Below are 24,767 nucleotides of genomic sequence, written 5' to 3'. Positions count from 1 at the left end.
AGCAAATGCTGTAGTTGCTTTTGGTAACTCTCAGTGGGATCATAGGGTAATGGCTTGTAGAAACTCGTGTTGGAGAGCTGCCGAGCAGCCTCTTGTTCATATTCCGACCTATTTATGATGACAACAGCACCTCCTTTGTCAGCCTTTTTGATTATGATATCAGAGTTGTTTCTGAGGCTGTGGATGGCATTGCGTTCCGCATGGCTGAGGTTATGGGGCAAGTGATGCTGCTTTTCCACAATTTCAGCCCGTGCACGTCGGCGGAAGCCCTCTATGTAGAAGTCCAGTCTGCTGTTTCGACCTTCAGGAGGAGTCCACCTAGAATCCCTCTTTCTGTAGTGTTGGTAGGGAGACCTCTGTGGATTAGTATGTTGTCCAGAGGTATTTTGGAAATATTCCTTGAGTCGGAGACGTCGAAAATAGGATTCTACATGAGCTTTTCATGTAAACTTTATTCTTGTTGTATATACACTTCGGGGTGAGAAAGGAGTCTGATGATTTTGTACTGAAACTCACTGCCTCAGCTGTGTTCAGTAAGTGGAATCAGAAAGGATAGACATACATTCCAGGTCCCAGTTTCACTCTTGTGTAAACCCCTCTCTCTCTCTCTCCAGAGAGGGAACATTAAGAGGGTAAGAACAATAGTGCTGTCAAGATACCATTAGTGAGGTGATTACTGGATATGTTGCATAGTCTAGCATCCATTATCTGGACTGTGATATCCTCCAGATATTTGGTATGCCCACTGATTTTGTAAACTGTGTGCCTACAGACTGGGTACTGTTTACCAAGATTACACTTACTGTCAGCCATTTTGCTCAGCTCACCTTTGCTTGGTTATAATGTAATGCAATAGAAGGTTGGCATGTTCTTATTTTAATTAAAAAAAGTTATAACTTTGACATCAATGGGAGTAAAATTAGACCAGTCCTGAGTGCTTTTTAAAACCCCACATTAAAATTTTCTGGATCCAGGACACAGTACAATGTAGTGGCATTAAATCTAACTACACTAGAACAATAATTTACTCTGCTAATTAGTTTGTTACCACAAAACCCACTACTATCAATACTGATCTTGAAAATCTTTTTAAAACTAAAAACTAGACTATGATCTGCTAAATAAAATAGATACCCCTCTTATTCTGGTAGGATACAGAAAATTGGGTAGAGGTTTTAAGTGCATTTGGCAGACTGGTCTCTCTAGAGCTATTAGTCAAGATGGTCTATGCTCTGGGTGTCCCTATACCTCCAAATCCCAGAAGCTGGGACTGGATTAGAGGAGATGGATCATTCAGAATTGCCCTATTCTGTTCATGCCCTCTGAAGCATCTGTCGCTGGCCACCGTCGGAAGACAGGGTACTGGGCTAGATGGACCATTGCTCTGACCCAGTATGGCCATTCTTGTGTACCATTAACACCTGTTTTTCTATCAAAAACTATTTCAGATAGAAGTATGACATTATGATGAAGGTGAAATTATAGTATGTGGTGTGGAGGTTTAAAGCTGTATTTTGATTTTGAGTGTCTCTGTTTTGGGAACCTTAAATTATCTCATGCTGGTGTCTCAAAAAACATGTTACTCATAATTAATGGGCCACTTTGGAGCATTAGGCCTTAATGTTTTTTCCGTGTAGCTCTGGAGATTTAGACTCAAATATAGCTTCGATCACAAGTAAAATGAATTGTCTAATACCTTGCTCAAATGCATCCTTTATAAGTTTAGTTTAAAAAAAAAATTGCCTGCACATGCTCAGTACATATTTTTCAAAGGTTTATACAACTTGATGAAGCCAAAATAAATTTTCTCCAAGACAAGCAAAGGCTTTTCTTCTCAGTGATGGCTATTTCCATGCCCTATTTCAGGTTTCATCCTCTAACCATTTCAGCTTCAAATGTCTAGAGCAACAACAGCAAAAGTCACAGCATTTTTTTAATGGGAAAAACTCTGGTTTTTTTTAACTCTTTGCATACTCAAAAAAGCTGATCTCCTTTTCCTCAGACTTAACAAAAAAAAAAATCTGGCAAAAACCAAGAATGGAAAATTTCAGCCTGAAAGATGGAAATATCAGAAAGCTGTGAGCAACTAACTATTAGTAGGAGGTTAAAATGGAAAGAATTACACATCCATTACTGTAGTGGCTGCTATCGCTGTAATATGATGACTTTCAACTGAAGGACTCAAATCATCTCAAAAACTATTCCATGTTCAAGACTCTATGTTCTGACTCTCACAGCCTCAGTAACATGGAAGATACGTCTACACTGCACACCTCTTTCAGTGGCATGAAGAGTACATATACGCGACACGTCCCCCTTGCACAGGTATAAGTAACAGTATTGATGTGAGGCACTACTTAGTTGAGTAAAGACGTGCCTGAACCCTGGGGATGAGTACCTGTATGTACTCTGCACTACACTGCTCTCTACTGCCCAAGCAGCACCTCCCCCATCTACACTGCTGTTTTTAGCCGTGTAGTGTCCTGCAGTTGCCTACCCACTACTGGAGTCTTTCCTCACCTCAAGGAAAGACTTGGGCAGTTCCCTGCTACCGGAGACTTTCCCTTTGTCAGGGAGTAGCCAGAGCCTTTCCCTGCTGAAGAGTAAAACTCTGGAAGAGGACAAAGGCTCTGGCAGGGGGGAGTCATTGGGGAAAGGCTCCAACAGCTCCCCACTGCCGAGCCTTTCACTGTAGTCTAGCTACATATACCATACATGCTGCCTCAAGTGGCGTGCAGTGTAGACGTAGCCTAGGCGTGGTAGCTGGAGGCATTCCGTCCACTGAGTACAAGGGCAAGTATTTTATCTCAGGTGGCTCTGGAGGGAGCATGCTCAGGTGTGGCACTTTATTCCTCCTCCAAAGAGGTGGATGATAGTACCAATGCCGTGTACAAAAATCATGAGTCAAGGCCCCAAAAAATCAGATTTAAGAAAAATAATAATGTTCTGTCCTTTTTGTTTGCTTCTCATTTGGTGCCTTTAGCACTCACATTTTCATGCTTTTTTTCACAACCATGAGGTTTAGAAAATTAGTTGTGCTTGTTTTAAATTAATATTGAGCTTCTCAAGCAATCACAAGACTTCTGGAGCGGGTGCTTTTAAGAAAAATACCAAATATCACAAGGCTTGTAATAAAATTGCATGAGATGGCAACATTGCGTCTTCGAGAGCCAGCCTCATGGCACAATAGGAGAAGAGAGGGAAATGCACACACTTGTGCCTCCAACCAATTGGCCCATTCTCCATTTGGGTCTAGAGTGCATTCAGCCATGCTTGTCATACCCCATTTTCTGGCGTTTAGGAAATGCTTACTTCAGTATTCTGGCTTCCTAATATGTGACTCTGATGGAGCAGGAGAAAAGCAGCTCCTTCCATTCTCCCACTACATCACCTCCTAGAGGAAGCCATAATTTGACTCTGTAAATTTAAACAATATGAAGATTATTTATTCTCAGGGTACCCACATGAGGAAATTCTAAAACAACAGTCTTCGTCCTCTGTTATGTTTCAGAGTAACAGCCATGTTAGTCTGTATTCGCAAAATGAAAAGGAGTACTTGTGGCACCTTAGAGACTAACCAATTTATTTGCGCATGAGCTTTCGTGAGTTACAGCTCACTTCATCCTCTGTTATATAACCTACAAGTAGTTGAAGAAGAAAATGGTATACCTGGGGCAAAACAAGGCTTTCTGAAGGGAGCTTTTACTTGAAAGTTTTTCTCTTTATAATATCAGTTTTCCAGAGATGCAGATGTGCACAATAATCCTAGGGGGATATTGGTATTTTGCCTCTAGGATTGTAAGAGTCCTGTTCCCAAAGCCAAGATATGCAAGGAGCCAAATTGTATTTGAAACTTTAGAAAAGACACATATGGAAGCTCATGGAGTATTGCATTGCAAATCATATATTAAAGAGAGACATGACTCCTGAGCTGCAAAATGAATGGCACGCAGATAGGGAAAGGAGTTCTATATAAAAAATATCCTTAACCACTTGTTTAACTCATTAATCTGCCATTTACTAGGCGTATTTGCACCAGGACAGCCTTTCTGTGATTATTTTTGACAAGCACACAAATGCTTCAGACCCTTTCACCTCTTAGATAACTGTGTAACAATGGCAAAGCAAATATTGATAGTGAGCAATGCTCCTATGAGTTTGTGTGCTGAACAGCTGCCACTTTCCACCCCTGAGCTTGCTGCATATCTGTGCTGAATGAAGTGATTCCTGGCTACAGTTTTGTAAAGGGCTTTGCATTCCTTTGGGATGAAAGGGAATAGCTAAATGTGAGATTTTGGCCCAGTCGGGCTCCCATAGAATTGAATGGGATTTTCACCATTGCCATGACAGTACTGTTACTTACTAACCTGAGCACGTTCCAACGGTTTTGAATGTACCACAAGACCTATTCCAATATTGTGTTTTACCTAAAACAACATTTAGGGGTTTTTTTCAGCCCCTTGCCTCTGAGGATTTGAAAATGCTTTTCAAATCTTTATTTCTGGCACAGGGAGTATTATTACCTCCATGTTAACATTTGAGGAAATGAGACATCGAGAGGTGAAGTGACATACTTAGGGAGAAAATAAGGAACAAAAATGTACCCACAGTCACAGAGGAAACTATGGTAGAACCAAGACAAGAGCCCAGGTATCCTGACTCTTAATTCCTGTACCTTAGCCACAAAATAGCTTTTCCTCTCATACTGTCTTTCCTTACTCACCATCCCAATCCTAGCATGTGTTGCCAAAACACTCTAGCAAATGTGATAACCCAGGTCTTCTGAGGCCATGACAGAAAACATCATACACCGCCATCTCTGAGACGATGGAAGGTGGTCTATAATGTACATTCCCTAATAGTCTCAGATTGTTGTTTCAACCTAAATTCTCTATTCCTTTAAGAAGGGGTACTTGCAGCCTTGAAAATAATGTTGTAAAGAGTATGCCTCAAACGTGCCTTTAGCATGGGGCTCCGCTGTTACAGTTCAGAAGCCTAAAAGGTGTTGTTCCCTTCTAAGTAACTACAATATTTTCTGTAAGAGGTCAGGTTCATTTAGCTACAGTTGTGAGGAACAACATCTGAAACTGTAACTACAGACCAATAGGCTGAACTATTTTCTCATTTTGAAAGACACATTTTGGATTAATATTTTGCATAGCATAATTAACCCCAACACATTTTAAAAGCTGAAAAAAAATTATAATAAACATTGCATGGTTGTAATTGTCATAAAGCAGGTCAGTATGACTTAAACAGGCATGGTATTTATCTTCTGACTACAGTATATTGTTAATGGTAATCCATTAAATGGGCCAGTCTTTAGCACACTTCATGTGGGTATATAAAAGGCCTAAGATCCATGTTTATCTGCTATGAGGGGAGGAAAAGTGAGTAAAAGCAAAGGTAAGTCCTCAAATGTTGATTCTCCTTTTCCATGCATGGTATGGAGAAAACCTCCACAGAGATTGGAAATATAGATGTCAGGGATGAAGCCTTTGTACATTGCAAAGATTCATCTAGCCCCAGTTTGACAAAGGAAGAGAATCATCAGGCCTTGTCACTGTTCCCCAAAGCTCTTAAGCACATGCTTAATTGTAAGCACATGAGTAGACTATGGAGGTCAATGGAATTACTCACATGGTTAAAATTGTTCTGCTGGGTTGGAGTCTGTTCCCTTTAAACACAATATACACACACAGTAGCAGGACACAGCTGTGAGGCATCCCTGGGAATTACTTGTTGTGTGGAAGTGAGGATAGTCTGCAGCAGAGCCCTTTTACTGAGGCTGTGCTAGTTTCCTGGCTACTGGGCCCTCTGTACGTATGCATGTGAAAAGGCATTGGGTGGTTATTGCCACTTGAAAGACCCAGAAGTGCTCATCAGCTGGCAAAAGGGTCCAGAAGGGAGCCACTGTAGATGTTACTGTTGGAATGATCTCTCTCGTATCTTTGTTCTCTGGGATGATATGATAGCAGAGCAGTAAACTGCTGAAGGATTGTGCGGGTTGCCTAGCCCTGCTGGATACAATGATATATCAGCTGTCTCTCGTGTCTGAAGTTTGCCTCTTTGTTAAAAGTAAAATCTCTTTAAACATCACCCTTTTTGAAAGAGTTCTTCAACATTCAAAGCAAATGATCTTCGGGATGATGATGATGATCGTTAGACTTTCAATGAACTATCATACTTGGAATCTAGAAACTAGTTCATAGTTAATCAGTTAAGTTAATTAGAAATAAGATTCAAGTTAGGGCAATTAGACAATTGCTACATTACTCAAACTGACTAATGATGTTTCACTGATCTTTGACAGAAGATAATACAGTGGATGAAGTGTATGGTTTAAGAATAAGTTATTCCAGTTTTAGTTAGTTGAAGAGTGACTTTACCAAAATTGTTAATGGACATTATTCAAGATGTGCTGTGTAATTCTTTTCCAATTACTGTTAAGGTCTTGAAGGGCCAGCCTTAGCTTTTTATTAATATGTTCACTTTATTAATGTAGTTTTTATGTATGCATAGTGTGACCATCTGGCACATCTCATGATGTTGCATAATTATGGTCTTTTTAATTTGTTTTACCTGGATCTACTCAGTGTTGCTTAAAATTCAGAAGTATTTCATAGCTTAATAACTTAATAACTCATTAGAAAGCCGTGCCATGTACTTGAGGTTACCTCAAAGGCTATCCATATTTAACAATAAACTTGAGATAATTCCTTGACTACTTGACTGTCATTGACCAGTTTAAATATTTAAGGTTGTGGTTTGACCTTTTGCCTAACATTTAAACCAGGTGTTGAAAATGAAATAAGGATTGTATACAAAATTGGGGTTGCTTTAAAATTTATTTGGCTTTTTAAACAATTATATCCACTACTTTTGCTGCTAGTAATCAAATATAGAAATATAATTTATGAAATATACATTTTAAAATATTTTATTATATTAACTTCTTAATTAAACTGGAAATTTGCTCTCTGTTTTAAATCTGATTTTTTTTCTTCCTTACTAAAAATCCCCAAGAAAGTTGCTCATTCCTTCAAATTTTGTATACATCACGTGTGGCCAACAAATAATATTTTGCCTGACTTATGTGTTGATACATGAGGTTTTTAAAACATGAGACTAAGAAAAAGTTTGTTGATCGTGATTTGCAGATCCTTCAAGCACTTTTTTGGCCGCTTCTCAAAAATGGCTCATTTTAGATGTTTCATACAGGGTTGGTAATATCTTGTGCACAGGTCCAATTTGGAGACAGAGCAAGGCATATTAAAAAGTTGTAGGCCAAGTAGATGCTTCAGAATATTCCATTGGGTTCTGGTGGATTTTTAAAGGGCACCAAATGATTGGTGCAAACCTAAGTCTTTGTACTAAAAGATTGTGTCTGTTGCCTTTGTTTTTACACAAATAATTTTCAGAGGATAACCACATCCTACAGAGGATTGCCATAGTATATTTTTTTCTGAGGAAAATTAAGGAAGATGGCAGCCCACCATTCTCATCAGCTGGTGCTCTTCCCCTTTTCCCTTGCTCCAATAGCCTGGAGAGTACTTTGGTGGCGGTACACAATATGTTTCTTTAAATCAGTGAAACAATAGGTAGTTTCCAAACCTTTTCCAGCTGAAGTCAAGGGCAGTTTTGCCATTGGCTTCAATAGAAGCGTGTCTGGGCCTAAACAGTGTGCAGTCCTGAGAATAAAATATGAATGCTTTAGTCAGTTTTATGACATCAACTTAAGCTGTCCTAATGAATCTGCAAGAGTTGCATAGCTATCCATGGCCATCCTGTTTGATTCAGTTCTCTTGGGCGTGTACATGTGCCTCGGAGTCCCTACTATTAAAATGAGGATAATACTGAGCCAGCATTCTGCAGTCCTTGGATGAAAGGTGCGATGTGCAAAGAGGTGATTTTTATTTATTATTAGATATTAAATAAAATTACAGACTTAAATTAAAACTGTTTCTTAAAAGAGCTCAGTTATGAGGTACCCATGCAGAAAGTTAAAGGGTCAGAGGGCAGGCAGGGGCCGAGAGTGGGAGGAGCCTTAACAGTGGCCACTATCTGACTGGCACAGCTTACTTCCCCAGAGAAGCACAAGAGAAGGAAGAACTGATTTGTGACTATGAGACAGTCCCTGTACTATGCACTGCCATTTACTCAGTGCTTGTATTAATTCCACAATCTAGCCTTGTGTGAAGGTCAATGAAAACAGTGGCTTCATTGTTAGAGGGGATCATAAGAAGAGTTTCATGGGACTAAACTTTTTAGAGATGCAGTTTAAAAACTTACTTGAAAGAAAACTTTCTAGTCATTCCGGTATCTTCATTCAATGGAGTCAGCTTGCTTTAAGCAGTTCCCTATTTTTAAAAGCTTTCTTTTTTTAACTCCTCTTTTGTTCAGGTTGGAGTGATACATACATTTTCTGTAGTGGTATTTGCATTTCATCATAACTTCGTCCACTAATTGAGAATAAAGAAAAGGAGGACTTGTGGCACCTTAGAGACTAACCAATTTATTTGAGCATAAGCTTTCATGAGCTACGGCTCACTTCATCGGAAACTCCACTGAATGCATCCGATGAAGTGAGCTGTAGCTCACGAAAGCTCATGCTCAAATAAATTGGTTAGTCTCTAAGGTGCCACAAGTACTCCTTTTCTTTTTGCGAATACAGACTAACACGGTTGCTACTCTGAAACCTGTAATTGAGAATAGTATTTCAGAAGCGACATGTTCACTGTGTTGCGTGTGCACAGAGACCCCTATGAATCCGACTGTATCTTGTACAAGCTGTTGCTTTGTCCAGGGTTTATTAAATCAATGTCATTTTTCTAGAAATGAAATCTTTAACAGTGAAAGTATGTTTTTCAGGCTGGCCATTGTATGTGGCATTGGTTTTTGTGTCTCGCGGGATTTTTCTTCTCAAATCAGGAGTTTAGTGCATGCCCCACTATCCTGTCAGTGCGGAGTGGTGAAAGTTGGCCAGAAAGTTGCACTCATTCTTTCTCAGACAGTATCAGAAGCCACTGGGGATGTGATGTTTATGCCCCAGAGAGGAAACTGTTGAACCACTTAAAGTTTTGTAACTCATGATAGCTAAAATGCTTAAGGCTGCCCTTGAGTATTTGCTTCCAATACTATTATTTCTGCTGTAAAGGTTTGTACATCATATGTAATCAGGATCAGGATGTATTATGAAGTGGTGTTAGGGGTCTGGTTATGTTATGCATTTGCAAATTCTTATAAAATTTGAGAGACCTCCAAGGAAAGCTTTGGGGCTCCTTAATTCTGTAGTAGTACACTCTGGCTTTCTGAGGCTTTTGAAGACTCAGTGTGTTTAGCACTGGGTTTTTCCCCCTGACATTTTTATTTTAGTTCACATTCTTGATTGCTTTTTTTTCTTACTTTTAGTAAGGTGAGCACATGTTGTTTTCAGAACTGGTTTGCTCCCAAAGACCATTTCTGCTAGGTTTTGTTTGAAAAACGTTTGTTCTTTGCAAGAAATCTGGTAATCTTTTAAGAGGCAGCTAATGAACTAGAGGCAGGAGTTGCTACATTTCTGCAAGGTCAAAGATCTTGCATCTGAGATTTTTAAATCAACAACTTTCACCATAACTAATGGAACTTCTTTGGGAAAGTAACTACTCCTATATATATAGCAGCTATAATCAAGTCAAAAACCTTAGTTATGACACGGTTAAAAAGTGTAGTGCAGGTGATCCCTAATCTTGTCCTAACTTTGGAGTAGTCCTGGATCTGGAACACAGTTACCTCTATCTATGCTACAACTTTTAATCATGTTTTAATCAGTTCCAAGAGCAACCAGGTTTTAGCCAGACACCCTGGCTCAGTGGCAGAATCAAATCCATATTCTGATTCTGGCACCTTATAGCACCTTACTCCACAATAGCCTCATTGACTTAATTTGGACTACTTATAAAGTAAGATAGTATTCAATGTGCTTGTGTGGAAATGTACTGGAATGTGGCTGTATATGGAACTTTATCTAGCAACAACATACGGCGCAGCTAATTGTATCTATGGAAACAGCTACACACTACAAGACTCCTTCCTTTAGACAACTATAATGTCTAATTTAACTTTATCCATGTGTTTCTTACCATCACAAAGTCCTCATTACTCTAAGAAACCACAGCAGCTTTTGGTAGCATGCTAATAATAAACATACTATGGAATTTTACAGTATAGTGGCTATAATCCAGGTTTTGAAAAAAACATTTAACAATAAAAAAAATCACATCTGTATTTGATGTTAACGCAACTAAAAATATTGTCCCCATTTTACAAATGGGCAAACTGAGGCACAGAGAGGCTAACTGATCTCTTCCATGCCTACCAAATAACTAATAGATTGATGAATGGGACTCCGGAGCTGATACAGAGAATCTTGATCGAACACAGCCTCCCTAAATCATACTAACTTAAAGTTATTTTGATGCTTCCAGAAAGAATATAGAGGCAATTTCTTTATGCAAGATAGAGGGATATTGTTGCTCTAATATTCCAAATTTATGGTGAGAAAAGTATACATTTGTATTCTAATAAAGGAAAACAATGGATACAAATTCTTACGCGTTTTTATACGAAAGTTCTCCTTAAAGATTTGTGTTCATTATTTTTTAGTTATTTTACTTTATTGCTATCAAACCCAATTTAGGAATAGCCAATTATGATGGTTACATAGGGTTAAGTTAACCAACAGCATGCTAATTAAAACAAATATCTTGTTCCAGGGTCATATGAATGTGGATTTTTTTTTTTTTTACTAACCTGTCAAAGTGCTTTTGTCAGATAAAATAAGAAATCTATTGTTGAACCAATGACCTTCCTGCATACTACTCCAGAATACATTAGCATTAAGTATTTCACCTTGCAGACAATAAATTACAAAAAAGGCTCTTTAAAGTGGGGATGGTAGGGGAAGAATGATGGAGCTAGGTGAGACAGTGAGTTAATGCCTCAGTAGCTCTGGAGCCCTTACTGTGCCGAAGTTTGTGTTTCAGCCTAGTTTCTACATTGCAAAACTGAACACTGAGGCCCTGTTTTTGAATCCTTTGCTTAGAAGAGGTTGTGGACCAGAACACGAGTGATTTTTGCAGCTCTAGGTGAGGGGCCTTGATGGAGCTATATGAGGAAGCATTTACAGTAACTGGCTAATGTTCTGCCCTTTACTTTCACAAGATATAAAAATATTCAATATCACAAGTCAACTTTTTTTTAAAAAATAATAAAAAGAAGTCTGATGTGTTAACCTTGATGCAGAAAGAAGATAAGTGTTATAAACATCTCCTTGGGAAATACACAGCCCTTGTGACTCTTCCTATCTCCCTAGCATACTTTTACATTTCCACTCTATCATCTAACTTTAAGTGGTGCCTTGGTAGTGATTTGCCAATACTATTAATGAGTTCCATGGCTTTGGTAAATAAGAGATCAAATTGACTTTACCCATTTATGTTAAAAATTGAGCTAATTGAGCAGTATCAGTGTCATCTAAATCTGACACTTAATGCAGCCCTGAACAGATTTTTATAAGGTTGCTGCTCAAATTGATAGCTGATGCATTGTAATATACAAAACCCAGAGTCTGCTTGAGTTGTTTATCTTAAATTTGGCTGTAAACTATGAAAGTCCATTTCAACCACGTAATTGCCTTTTAGTGTCCTTTACCATCAGCTGTAAAATGTCAAACAAACATTAGCAACCGCAGCAATGGGTACGTTTTATGAGCATGTGGTAGACTTCTTCACCCCAGTAAAGTTTATTTAGGAATCAAAAGTTGATAACATTTTCTCTTTGTGTCAGGCAGTATCAGCCTGATAACTATCCTGAAGTAAAATATGGAGGGTTTCCCTTAGTTTTACATTACCCTGGACGTTACCATCTTGCCATATTCTAGCTAGGCTTATAAAATAACTATTCACATAAACTACGTTAACATTAAAAAAGAGATGGCTGAAGGGGTATTTACACACAAACTTTTAAAGAAACATGTATAATGGTTAATAGGAAAAAAATACCATTCTCCTGTGGAATTTAATTGTGGAATTGTACTTAAAGTCCTATGGAATTTAATAGGGAGTCCTGTGCCAAAGGGGTTCTATAGAAATTGTTCTAAAATTTAATAGAGATTTGTGTACTTTCTGTAAGTTTTGAAGCATTCCCAAGGATTCAGTAACAGGTATATAATTTTCTATTAAATCCTATAGGATGATCCAAAATAATCTATTAAAATCCAAAGGATCTCTCCATAAGGGAAATTAATAATACTTGTCACTTATCTCATCATTTTAATCTATGGACCTTAAAGCATTTTACAGAGGAAGATAAGTGTCATTACCCCTATTTTTCTGACATGGAAACGATTACTTGAGAGGTTAACTGACTAGACCAACGGAAAATCACACATGAAATCAGTTGCCTGAGCCAGGAATTAGAATCCAGATCTCTTTATTCCCAATCCTGTTTTCCCTCTGTGCTCCCTACCTACTGGATTGTGCTTCCAGTAAGAGAATACAAGTCTGTTTGCATATCAGAGGGGACTGGAATGTTGCCATGCATTAATATGCACAATCAGGAGTTTACATGGGAGTCTGTGTACATGGAGTAATTTAGCTCTGTGTAAACAAGTTCTCTGTTGATTCTGACAGCTAATGTACACTCCGCAATATTAGTGTTAGTACTTAGATGTTTTAGCATGTTGGTTTTCTTTCTATACTAGAGTGTTTTATTAATAGCTTTCACGTGTAAACAGTCACCTCTAATGTTTCGATGCTATGCATGCTATACCTTCAAAAGGATTCTGGTTTTGTTATAGTAGTTAATACTGGCTTATAAGAGCTATTCCATGGAATAACCTTGTGCTAATTCAAGCATTATTATTGCCTGTGTAACAAGTGGCACCAAGTCATTCAAAAATAAATCTGAACAAATTAAGAAAAGATCAGTACTAGATGGTGTCAAAGCTTATGAAAATATTGTAACACTGTAAACTAAACTGCCGAGTTCAGCCACAGCTCTTTGAAGAGCTGTAGGAAGCAGCATGAATGATCCCAGGGAAGACTGTCTATGAAAGGCTGGATGTGGGGTCTTGCCAGTATAAAGCCTCTCACTTTGTGATATCAACTCCTCCCTCCCCCAGGCTTTGTGTGACCCACTCTATTTCCAACTTACCTTGCTCCAAAGCAGTGCAGTTTTCATAATAGGATAAATATATAATTATGGTGATTTTAAATTCAGTGGTCCTGATTCTCCACTGTGATCGATCTGATTTCCATGAGCACAGTGGAATAACAGTCCATCTCAAAAGCAAATGGTATGAGCACCAAAGCAGTTTGGTTAGTAGGTGTCATGCTGCAGCATCGTGAGAAGTCCAATTCTCAGGCAATAGTCCTTGCCACAGCTAATGCTGCCGTAAAGCGCAGGGCCAAAAGATGAAGCCAGCACACTACTGGTGCTTGTGGCCTCCTGCACTTTCCTTTTCGCTTTTTGCTTTCCTCTCTCTCAACCATCTCTGTTCATCCTCTTTGATTCCCTCATTCAGCACAGACCGCCGGGTACCCTTTTGCTCCCAGCTTGTGCTGTCGATGTTGAACGTTTTCAGGTCCCTCTTGCAAATGTATTGAAACCTGAGCCTAGGTTGGCCGAGGAGATCCTTCAGAATGTGTCTATCATCCATGCAGTGTACATGACCAAGCCAGTGGAGATGTCTGTGTTTGACAATAGTGATTCGAGTTGATCATTTTGCTTTCTCATGTAGTTCGATGTCAGGAACTTTGGTTTCTCACTTGATATTTAGAATACAGCACAGACAGTGGGTGTTGAAGGTGTTTAGCCTTCTCTCATGCCTGCTGTAGGTGGTCCAGGTCTTGCTTACATACAGCAGCATGCTCAAAATGCACATCTGGTAGAGCCAGATCTTGGTGTCTAGCGTCAGTTTCCTGTTATACCGCATGCACTTGGTCAGTAGGCCGAATATGGTGACTGCCTTCCCGATGTGAGAATTAAGCTTGTCATCTAGAGATAAGTTACCTGATACAGTTGAGCCTAGATAGAAGAACTTGTGCATAACTACAAGCATGGTGTTAGCTATTAAAACTTCTGGTGCGGTCAGCACACCTTGTCATAATCACTGGCTTTAGATTTATGGTTACTCCAAATTCATCACAAGCTACTGCAAAGCTATCATAAAGTTGCTGGAGCTCCTCTTCAGTGTGTCCAATGAGCACTGTGTCATAGGTGAAAAGAGGTTCTCATCTCAGTAGGTGTTTGACTTGGCTTTCTGCACTTAGACGTGCTGTGTTGAGTTTTCCATCTGATCTTGTATGGCGATGTACGTCCATGTTAGAGAAAGCATGATAAAGCAGCAGAGAGAAGAATATACCAAAGAATGTTGATGCCAAAACACATTCCTGTTTGGCACCACTGTGATTTCAGAACTGTCAGTTGATCACCATAATACCAGACTGTCACCTTCATGCCATCGTGGAACCATCAAATCAGACTGATGAGGATTGGGAGCAACCAATTTTCTCTAGCAATTGGAAAGAGAAGAGTGCCCATGAAATCAGGGGAGTTAATTCATCAAAAGACTGATGTAACAAAGTGGAGAACTGGGACTTGTATTTGAGCTACCTTGTCTTTTCTCTTTCTGCATGTGGGTGAATATTCTGAATTTAACCATAAAAAATCTTAAGATTAAAGATAAGGCTTTGACTTTAAGTCCATCCTATTGTATGTTGAGATTGCACAGTTCTGAAAGAAAATGTTCTGCAATACCAAAGCTCAGTCAGGTAGTCTGAGGACATAGGTTTCAGCCGTAACTAAGAATTTCCTTCCTTTCTTGGGTTTTAGACCTTTATCATTAATATTTATCTTTCTGTGATTTTTATACTGTTGTTGATCATGATAATATTATGGTACAAATTAAATTCTGCTTCCACCTAATTTTTCCTGTATCTCATTTGCTTTTTTCCTTTATGGCTTATGAAGTGTCACAGCTCAGTAGTACCAATTATTATTTTTTTCCCATTTAATGGGCAGTTTTAATGTTCTAGGAGAATCCGTTTTCTTAACATGATGGTATTTTTAAGCTGCTGCATACCATCTAAATACTTATTACTTGTCCTGCAGTCTTTGAACACATCTAGCTATACTGTTCTAGCATTGTCGAAAATACAGTTCATAGAATATCAGGGTTGGAAGGGACCTCTGGAGGTCATCGAGTCCAACCCCCTGCTCAAAGCAAGACCAATCCCCAATTTTTGCCCCAGATCCCTAAATGGCCCCCTCAAGAATTGAACTCACAACCCTGGGTTTAGCAGGCCAATGCTCAAACCACTGAGCTATCCCTCCCCAATCTGTAGCGAAAGCAAGCACTTATGATTACATGGATGGCTTCAGTTTTAAACCTTTATTTTTCCTGTGTTTTGTTCTAGTTAGATAACCTTTCTAGGGATACTTTAACACCTGAAAAGCTTCCATAAAGTCAGAAGTTACTCACAGTCACATTCTGTGAAATATGCCAACTAGGTAAATGTTTTGTATATTTCAGTGCACTAAGCGGTTTTCATCTGACCATAACGTTTTCTTCAGACTAAAACTTGACATTAGGCGAGTCTGAGATGTGCATTTGTATAAAAATCTATTGGTTCATTTTACGTTAAATTTGTCTTTAAACTGAGCGTGAGTACATGAATAAAGGTTCTAGGTTATTCATCAAAGCTGGAGCCCAATGCAAGCCTTTTGCCCCAATTTACTAGGTCATGAAATTCACCCCCGTGCAGACAATCAGCCCAAGGCCTATGCACCAATCAAGTTCTGTTCACTCTGGGATGAATTTTGCACCAGATCTATGTAGCCGGTCACATCATAATATTTTACTAACCTTCAGCAAGACTTGATTATAATCTAATAACCTGGGTCAAATTCCAAAATAATAATTAAATCTTTTTTGAAGTGATGTTTCCTATTTGTTTTATAAAATATGTTTTGGTTTGCAATTAAGAGTGTTGGGAATACATGGTGGGAAACTGAGTCACAAGTCCACCCAATTTAGGCTTAATCAATTTTTGCCTTTATTTAGACATTTTCAAACAGAATTATTGCCACTTGTAGAGTCTGACCATATATTTATGCCAGATGATAAATAGATAAAATGGATTAAGTAGGGGCCCAAGTTGCCACATTCTGGGGTACCACGAAGTTCTCCTGTACTTCATGATGGTAGTCACTGCCTCTGATCCCTGGTCTGGTCCTTCTGTTTTGTTCCTTTAGTTTCTGGGTCAAGTATTTTCTCCATTCTGGGTTCCCCTCCACTTGGATTCTTATACATTTTCACATTACATAATCATTAACTTTTATCCAATCAGCATTAAGTATTTGTTTTATGTAACCCATAATAGTATGCATGCGCAAGGTTCAGTTTACACTTTTGCTGTTTTCATGTCATGTATTCGTCGTCTTGCCCTTATTTTTCTCAATAGAATAGACTTTTAACATTACAAGTTTGTGTATTTATTATACTGATTCACTTTTCCTTTTACTTAAAGTCTTCCAATGTAACATATTCCATGAAACATCACCTTGGTCCTAAAAACAGTAGCATTATTTAAGCAAATCTTTGAAAGGGCCGGGGGGGGGGGAGAGAGGGAAACCTGTCAAAACAACATTCATGCCAAACAAAGTTAAGCTAAGGCATTAGCCTAAGGGTTACCTCATAGGAACTCATTCACTACCCCATAATTATAAGCTATTAAAGTAACAAAACCCTTATTTTTACCATTAGCAGTTCTTCATCTTTATATTTCAGTATCATAAATCAGTATATATGTATTATCATACCCTTTAATTTTTATCTGAACAGAGAAATTATAAGGAACATGGTTCCCTGCTAATGTCAACAATTTTTTCTTCTTCAGACATGGATTTTTAGGGGACTTTTTACTCAAAGTCCAACATCATAGACTTTAAGGCCAGAAGGGATCATCATCATTATGTTTGTAAATTATTAAAAGGACCTTGTCAATACTTTTGTCTGTTGCATTTTTAGGTGTTTTTTATTTTAATTTCATTTGTGATATTTAATTGTATTTAATTGTTCCCCAACAAGGGCTTGTACATACTTTCACAATGAGGGATTGTTGGTTGAATAGGACTCTGTCATTTAAAAACAAATGAGTTATTTAATTTAGAATAGCAGCCCTTAGGCTTGCGCAGTAATTTACTTTCAACAAAAATGTCATTAGCATTTTCACGCCATAGATTTCCTGCATATCTCATCGTCATACGCATGTTAGACAGCATATTATGTTTTCAGGGGGCAAATTCTTGTTGATTCAACAGACTGAAGGAGTTGTTACTACAGTGCCAAATGTCACATGTCTGCAATTTCAGAGGGGTTTTTTAATTGCCTATTTTATTTATTTATTTATTTATTTATTGTTTAGGGAGGGAGAAAGCATTATGTCAGAGAGGTGGTCCTAGCTTGAATTTTCTGGTGTTTGAGCATCTAAGTCACTCTAAAAACTATTTTTACTTAATTTCTGTGTGGAAAATGTAGCATATTTTTACAGTGCTTGTGAATTCTATCAAACCATGCTGAAATGGTAACATAGTCTCTGCATAGAAGGTATACAAGGAGTTCTATTACAAAAGATACGTACCGTCCTTTGAAGTACCATTTTAGTTGTTGATCTAGTTGTAATTTACTTTCGTTATACCCAGAACGAAGACAGAGAAGCAGATGGTGCTATCTAGTAGTTAAAGTATGGGATTGGATGTAGCAATTCTACTTGCCTTTTATTCCCAGCCCTGCCACTGATTTCACTCTGTGACTTACTTTCTCTCTACATCAGTTTCCGCATCTGTAAAGTATGAGTAACTCATTACTCTAGGAGGATAACCATAGTGTAGGTAGGGGGGTTGTTAAGTTGCATAGAGATGTCATAACCATTCCTACTTAATCCCTCCTCCCAAAAGGTGGCTTAAGGTATATGTGCAGGTAAAAGAGGCAATACAGGGCTTCCCTGCAACCTGGCAATCTCCCTGTGCCTTCTCAGACCTTTAGGGCCATTGGCCACTGGCATAATTTAGAGTAACTCTCATGCTGCTCTAATTCATGCCAGGGCATCAGACCAGTGCAAAGCTGGGCCAAGACCAGGGTAGCTTAAAGCTATCTTTGCACGCTCACTCACCAGTTTGCACTGTGTGTGCTCCTTTGTTGCACCCAAGTATCAAAATCAAAGCATATACAAAATGCAGAGAAACTGATAGTGACCATAAAATAATGTGGATTTTTTTTTAATTAGTACCAACAGAGCACCACCACCACTATATGACATACTGCAGTGGTAGTTTCAGGGGTTGGGGAACCATTACAAGTCGTCATCATTGTCTTTTTTTTTTCCTTGTGTAGTTTTTTGGGGATGGACAGAGCTTTAGTGAAAATTGATCATTTTGTGAACACTTTAATAATGTTTCCAAAGAATTAAAAAGAAAGTCATTAGTATTTGTTTCTTCCCCAGAGAGTTTGTGTTTGTCATCACCATCTTCCACGTGCATTCCACCACGTTGTCTCTTTCAGTGTCTACACTCATTTTTCCACCGAAATATTTAACTACAGCAGGGGTGTGGGGCAGACTCCACTGGCTCTTGTGATGCTCTCTTGTTGCTCTGGTGGCAGGGGATGCTTAATTACCAAATAGTTGAATGCCTCCTATTGCTAAACTGGCAACAGCCAGTATCAAAAATGTAAACTGCTTGCTTGCTACTGAGTAGTCAGAAATGCAGCAGCATCTGAGGGCTGATAAGCTTTGGTGGTTGGCCACATGGTGAATTTTTGAAAACTGTGGGCTTTTCGGGCATGCTCTCGAAAACAAAATCCATGATTAGCAACAGTGTGTTAGAAAACCACTGTCTGTACTGAAATCCCTTTTGTTTTTACATCAGCAATTGAGCTCCTGAAAGCTTGTCCATTTTCAATTTCTTTGTAGCCATCACCTATGACAAATTCTTCTTCTGTGTTTTACCCTTGGTCTATTGGACTAACACAATTACCCACTCCTGAATAAATTTGCCATATTGGAATATGGCGTCATTTTTCAGACAGTGAAACATCTCTTTCTTGCATTGGCCACACAAATTAAATCTTTATGGTCACATGTGTTGTATTCATAATGTATCGTATTTCTCAGGTGAAATATCAGTCAATTCTGCTATTTTAGCTAATGAGTTCAAGTAGTGTTTTAACTTGTAAAATGTAATAATCCAGAGAACTTCAGCTAATAACTAACGAGGCCACTACTTTAATATTTTAGTCCAACCCCTACAATATTAGGAGTGATGGTTTTTAATAGTAGGACAGTGACTCTAGTTTGAGAGTACTGAGCAGTTTGAACAGCCTGATTTTAAAAAAAAAAATCTCCAAAGTCACAAGCAATCTTTGTAATCTTTATGATGGGGAATAGGTAAAATACAATGTGCCGGATCATGGCCACCTGTGAAAAGAGCCCAGACCATGTGATGATTCTGGCAGAAGTGGCGTCCTTTGGCTCTGGAGATGCTCTGCTGCTACTTTGACTCTTTCCTCTTCACATTTTTGGATAACTGCAGTATGATTTCCACTGTTAACATGCAATCTGTGCCACACCGCAGTTGGGGGTAGTGGGAGGGAGGGAAATGGCCCAGTATTTAGAGCATGGCATATTATTATACCCATCTCACATGTTGATGCATCTCCTCTTTATCTGTTCTATCATATTTGGCTATAGATCTGAGAGTGAGATCACATTTGTACCTAAATGGCTATAGAACGAAGGGCAAGATCACACATGTATAGAATCACAAATGCTGCAGAAACACATTACTGGTCTGTGTTTAGCATAAGAATTTGAACGTGCCAAATTGCATTTCAGGTAGGAAGGGCATAGACTACTATTCATTTACTCCTTGCAGCAGATGACTAATATTTACAAGTACTTTTAAGGTTACAAGTATTTTTACAGTTACTTACAGACAAACATAACCTTTTAGCCTAAGGCTGCTGACGGCACAGAACTATAAAATTAAAACAATGTAGTACTTCTGTTCCATTAGTTTTGAGTTACAGGCTTCTCTATTAGTCATTTGAAATTTGCCAATTATGAAAGAGAAGACAGTTAAATCATTATGCTGTTCATTGTTTTGGTCTTAAGCAGTTTTGTGTAGGTTCTCTTAATAATTAAGGGCTTTTCTGAGCACAGAAGATTCCAGACAATCTCCCTGAAATTAAATTGACAGATAAAGAAACTCCTCTGTAGTAACTGCATGATCCCACCTAGTAAAAATCCCTGTATATTTTGTTCCATATACGTGCTGCTGCTAATTCTATTGTGGTTGAAAAGTTATGGATCCCCTCTTTTTCTTTATTTAAGTTAATCCTTGTAACTTGACTCCAGGCACTCGGCTGGCCACCAAGAAATATGGTCAGACTTTATATTTAATAGTATGGTAGCACTTTGAATCCCCAGCTAAGATTGGGGCCTCGTTGTGCTAGGCATTGTATAAGCACATGGTAAGAGGCAGTCTCTACCCAGAGAAGTTGATCAGCTGTGTAGAGAAGACTGAGAAAGTAGTAGCATTATCCCTATTTTACACAACTGAGGCACAGAGAGATTAAATAACTTGCCCTGGGTAATACAGGAAGTCTGTAACAGAGCTTGGAATTGAACTTTGATCTCCTGAGTCCAGTGCCTTAATCACAAGACCATCCTTCTTCTCAGAGCTTTTAAGGCCAGAATGGAATATCATGATCATCTAGACTGACCTCCTGCACATGGCAGGCCATAGAACCTTGTCCATCCACCCCCACAATAAACCCATAACCACTGGCTGAGTTACTGAAGTCCTCAAATCATGATTTAAAGACTTCAAGTTACAGAGAATCCACCATTTATACTAGTTTAAACCTGCAAGTGATGCATAACCCATGCTGCAGAGGAAGGCTAAAAAATCCTGTGGTCTTTGCAGTTCTGACCTGGGGAAAAATTCCTTCCTGAAAATGCCTAGCACAAATGTGGCGAGCAGTCAGCTCTTGAGCATGTGAGCAAGACCCACCAGCCAGACACCTGGGAAAGAATACACTGTAGTAACTCAGAGCTCTCCCCATCTAGTGTCCCATCACTGGCTGTTGGAGATATTTGCTAGTAGCAGTCACAGATCGTCTACCTGCCATTGTAGGCAGTCTCGTCATTTCACTCCATAAACTTATCAAGCTCAATCTTGAAGCCGGTTGAGTTTTTTCTCCCACTACTCCCCGAGGAAGGTTTGTTCCAGAACTTCACTCTTCTGATAGTTAGACGCTTTCATCTAATTTCAAGCCTAAACTTATTGATGGCAGTTTGTATCCATTTATTCTTGTATCAACATTGGCACTTAACTTAAATAACTCCTCGCCCTCCCTGGTATTTATCTTTCTAATATATTTATAGAAAGTAATCGTATCTCCTCTCAGCCTTCATTTGGTTAAGCCAAACCAGCCAAGCTCTTTTATTCTCTTCTCATAGGGTAGGTTTTTCATTCCTCTGATCATCCTAGTAGCCCTCTCTGCACTTGTTCCAGTTTGAATTCACCTTTCTTAAACATGGGGGACTAGAACTGCACACAGTATTCCAGATGAGGTCTCACCAATGCTTTGTATAATGGTACTAACATTTCCCTATCTCTACTGGAAATACCTCACCTGAAGCATCCTAGGACTGCATTAGCCTTTTTCATGTCCGCATCACTTTGGTAGCTCATGGTCATCCTGTAATCAACCAATACACTCTGAAATCTGTACAAAAAATAAGAATGCTCATTCAAATTAAACACAGCAAAATCTCTGAAATGCATAATGAGTACAACTTCTGCTTTCTGAGCTTTCTTTGAAGGCATTACCATATCTGTTGGGAATGCCTTCTAAAACTGATCCACAGCACGCACAATCGTAATGTGCCTTTGGATAATGTATTAAACCCAGAGATTTTATACCTCACACGTGTTACTAGGATTTAATCACATAGTTATCTCCAGAGAGGTGGTGATTTTAGATTCCATACTTGCTACTTTATCACTTATATACTAAGATGTAGTTTGTCTTATCTCCCAGCTCATTGAAATTTGTGGGTTGAAGAAGCCTCTTCATGTTGCTTATGTAGTTCAATATTGTGACAGGGTTGATATCGTTAATGAAGAATCTAATTTCAAAAATGGATTGCATTTTTGCATGGAAAATTATGCTTTAAAACATCTTGTAGAAGTAACAGATTGCCCAATCCAGGAAAACTATGTGTGTTGATTTCTTCTGGAGAGGGGAAAAACCTTGGAGAGACATTTTAAATGTCAGTTCCAGTTCAAAAGTTATACAAGCAAATACTCTTGACCAAGGTGTTGAATATAAAGTTTGATATGCATAAAGCTAAATAATCGGAAATAACCTGGATTTGTGCAGGAAATGGCCCAACTTTATTATCATGCACATTGTGTAAAGAGTTGTCACTTTGGATGGGCTATCACCAGCAGGAGAGTGAATTTGTGGGGGGGGGTGGAGGGTGAGAAAACCTGGATTTGTGCTGGAAATGGCCCACCTGATGATCACTTTAGATAAGCTATTACCAGCAGGACAGTGGGGTGGGAGGAGGTATTTTTTCATATTCTCTGTGTATAAATAAAGCCTGCTGCAGTTTCCACGGCATGCATCCGATGAAGTGAGCTGTAGCTCACGAAAGCTCATGCTCAAATAAATTGGTTAGTCTCTAAGGTGCCACAAGTACTCCTTTTCTTTTTGCGAATACAGACTAACACGGCTGTTACTCTGAAACCTACCATGAATAAGACATTCATTTATTTACTCTGTGCTTATTGTTAGCACTAATAATGCATTTCAGCATATTGAAATTGCTAGATAATTCTTTTGTGACTTTTATGCTGGATATTGTTATTTAAATGAACCCGTAGACCATACTGTAATGAAGAAATGCATGTTTTGCCTAACTCTGTTATCAACCAACATTCCAGCAAAATGAGAATTTTTGCCTCCATTCATTCAGAAGGGAAACTGGAGGTCACTGATTTCAATATGGACCTTTTTTAAGCTTTTCAACAGCGAATAATTATGAGCCGCTGCTTCTGAAATTACCTGTATTCACTGTAGGGAAGAAGAAACTTTTATCTTTTGTAATGAAATACACTTGCTCATTCAAACTTTGTAAGACTTTCTTAACATGGTAGTTTTATTGTGCTGATTTAGTGTTAGGTGGAGTAATAAAAGAAACCCATTTTTAAATATACAGATACTCTTGTTTATTCAATTTTACTTTTCTTGAATTTTGGATCCATCATGTAGAATAATACAGAGGCACAAATTTTGTGTTTAGCGATGGTATAAATAAACTTATCAGTACAAATTGCTGTTTACTAAGACAAATGTTACTTCAGTTGTAGTTTCAAATTCATTTTGTACTTTCATTTGAAGAAGGGGGTTTGAAACTGTTTTGGTCATGCTAATTTTTCTATATTAAGTTTAAAAAAGATTTTCTTTCTTATTATAGTTCAAAACGACATAGAAGAGAGGGCTTGAAAATATGGCTAGCAGCAATGGGCTTTGGGCTTCTCTCTTTGTTCCTAACAAAAAACAAACAGGTTGGCAATATTCATCAGTGTAAAGAAATGGTAAACTCATTATCTGGGGAGTAAATTTTTTTTCAATGATATACAATAATTTGTTAATTATTGTCAGAAAAAAGCATGCAGTTTTACTTCTGAAAATGTATGTTCTGGTTAATGAGAAACATTACCCCGCAGCTTCTGTGGGATTTCTTGCATTTGTTTAAAAAAAATACAATCCACTTAGTAGGAATTTTAGTTAAGGGCTAACTTGAATGGTGTCCCAGGATAATAGACTGATATTAGACAAATGCTAAGGGGAAGCAGTGAGGTTTACTTTTGAAGGGCAAATATTGGTTTTGTGGCAAAGTTCTATTACAATAATTTCATTTCTATTGTACTGAATGACACATCTAGATTTCAGATGGATGTTTTAATTGAGTAGTTGGTTACTGTATTTTGCTTACTCTGTAACTTTCACTCCATGCATCTGAAGAAGTTTTTACCCACGAAAGCTTATGCCCAAATAAATCTCTTAGGGTATGTCTACACTACGAAATTAGGTCGAATTTATAGAAGTCGGTTTTTTTGAAATCGGTTTTATATATTCGAGTGTGTGTGTCCCCACAGAAAATGCTCTAAGTGCATTAACTCGGCGGAGCGCTTCCACAGTACCGAGGCAAGCGTCGACTTCTGGAGCGTTGCACTGTGGGTAGCTATCCCACAGTTCCCGCAGTCTCCGCTGCCCATTGGAATTCTGGGTTGATATCCCAATGCCTGATGGGGCTAAAACATTGTCGCGGGTGGTTCTGGGTACATATCGTCAGGACCCCGTTCCCACCCTCCCTCCCCCCGTGAAAGCAAGGGCAGACAATCATTTCGCGCCTTTTTTGTCTGCTGCCAGCCAAAGATGTAAAGGATCGATGGAGTGGGTCAGAACAAGACATAGACCAGATTTGTTTTGGACTCATTTTCCTCCTCCCCTGTCTAGATCACACTGCAGTCAGTCACAGAGAAGGCGCAGCGAGGTTAATCTAGCCATGTATCAATCAGAGGCCAGGCTAACCTCCTTGTTCCAATAACAATGATAACTTTGGTGCACCATTTCTTATTGGAACCCTCCG

General features: G+C 38.6%; 1 protein-coding gene across 8 annotated transcripts in view; it reads left to right on the top strand.

Moving 5' to 3' along the window:
- The window catches only part of VTI1A (vesicle transport through interaction with t-SNAREs 1A), a 352,051-nt gene that overhangs the window by 240,073 nt on the left and 87,211 nt on the right, over positions 1-24,767 (top strand). The window contains exon 9 of one of the 8 annotated variants that reach the window (XM_073354366.1): positions 23,589-23,984. The exons of the other annotated variants lie outside the window; for them this stretch is intronic. Within the exon in view, the coding sequence (XP_073210467.1) occupies positions 23,589-23,733 (145 nt within the window). The 3' untranslated portion in view covers positions 23,734-23,984. Of the gene's footprint in view, positions 1-23,588; positions 23,985-24,767 lie in introns of those variants that run through there. 8 annotated transcript variants of the gene reach the window in all.

Source organism: Lepidochelys kempii, chromosome 7, assembly GCF_965140265.1.
Source record: "Lepidochelys kempii isolate rLepKem1 chromosome 7, rLepKem1.hap2, whole genome shotgun sequence".
NCBI classification, from domain to species: Eukaryota; Metazoa; Chordata; order Testudines; family Cheloniidae; genus Lepidochelys; species Lepidochelys kempii.
The sequence above is the reverse complement of the archived record's forward strand: the minus strand, read 5'-3'. Positions and strand labels throughout refer to the sequence as shown.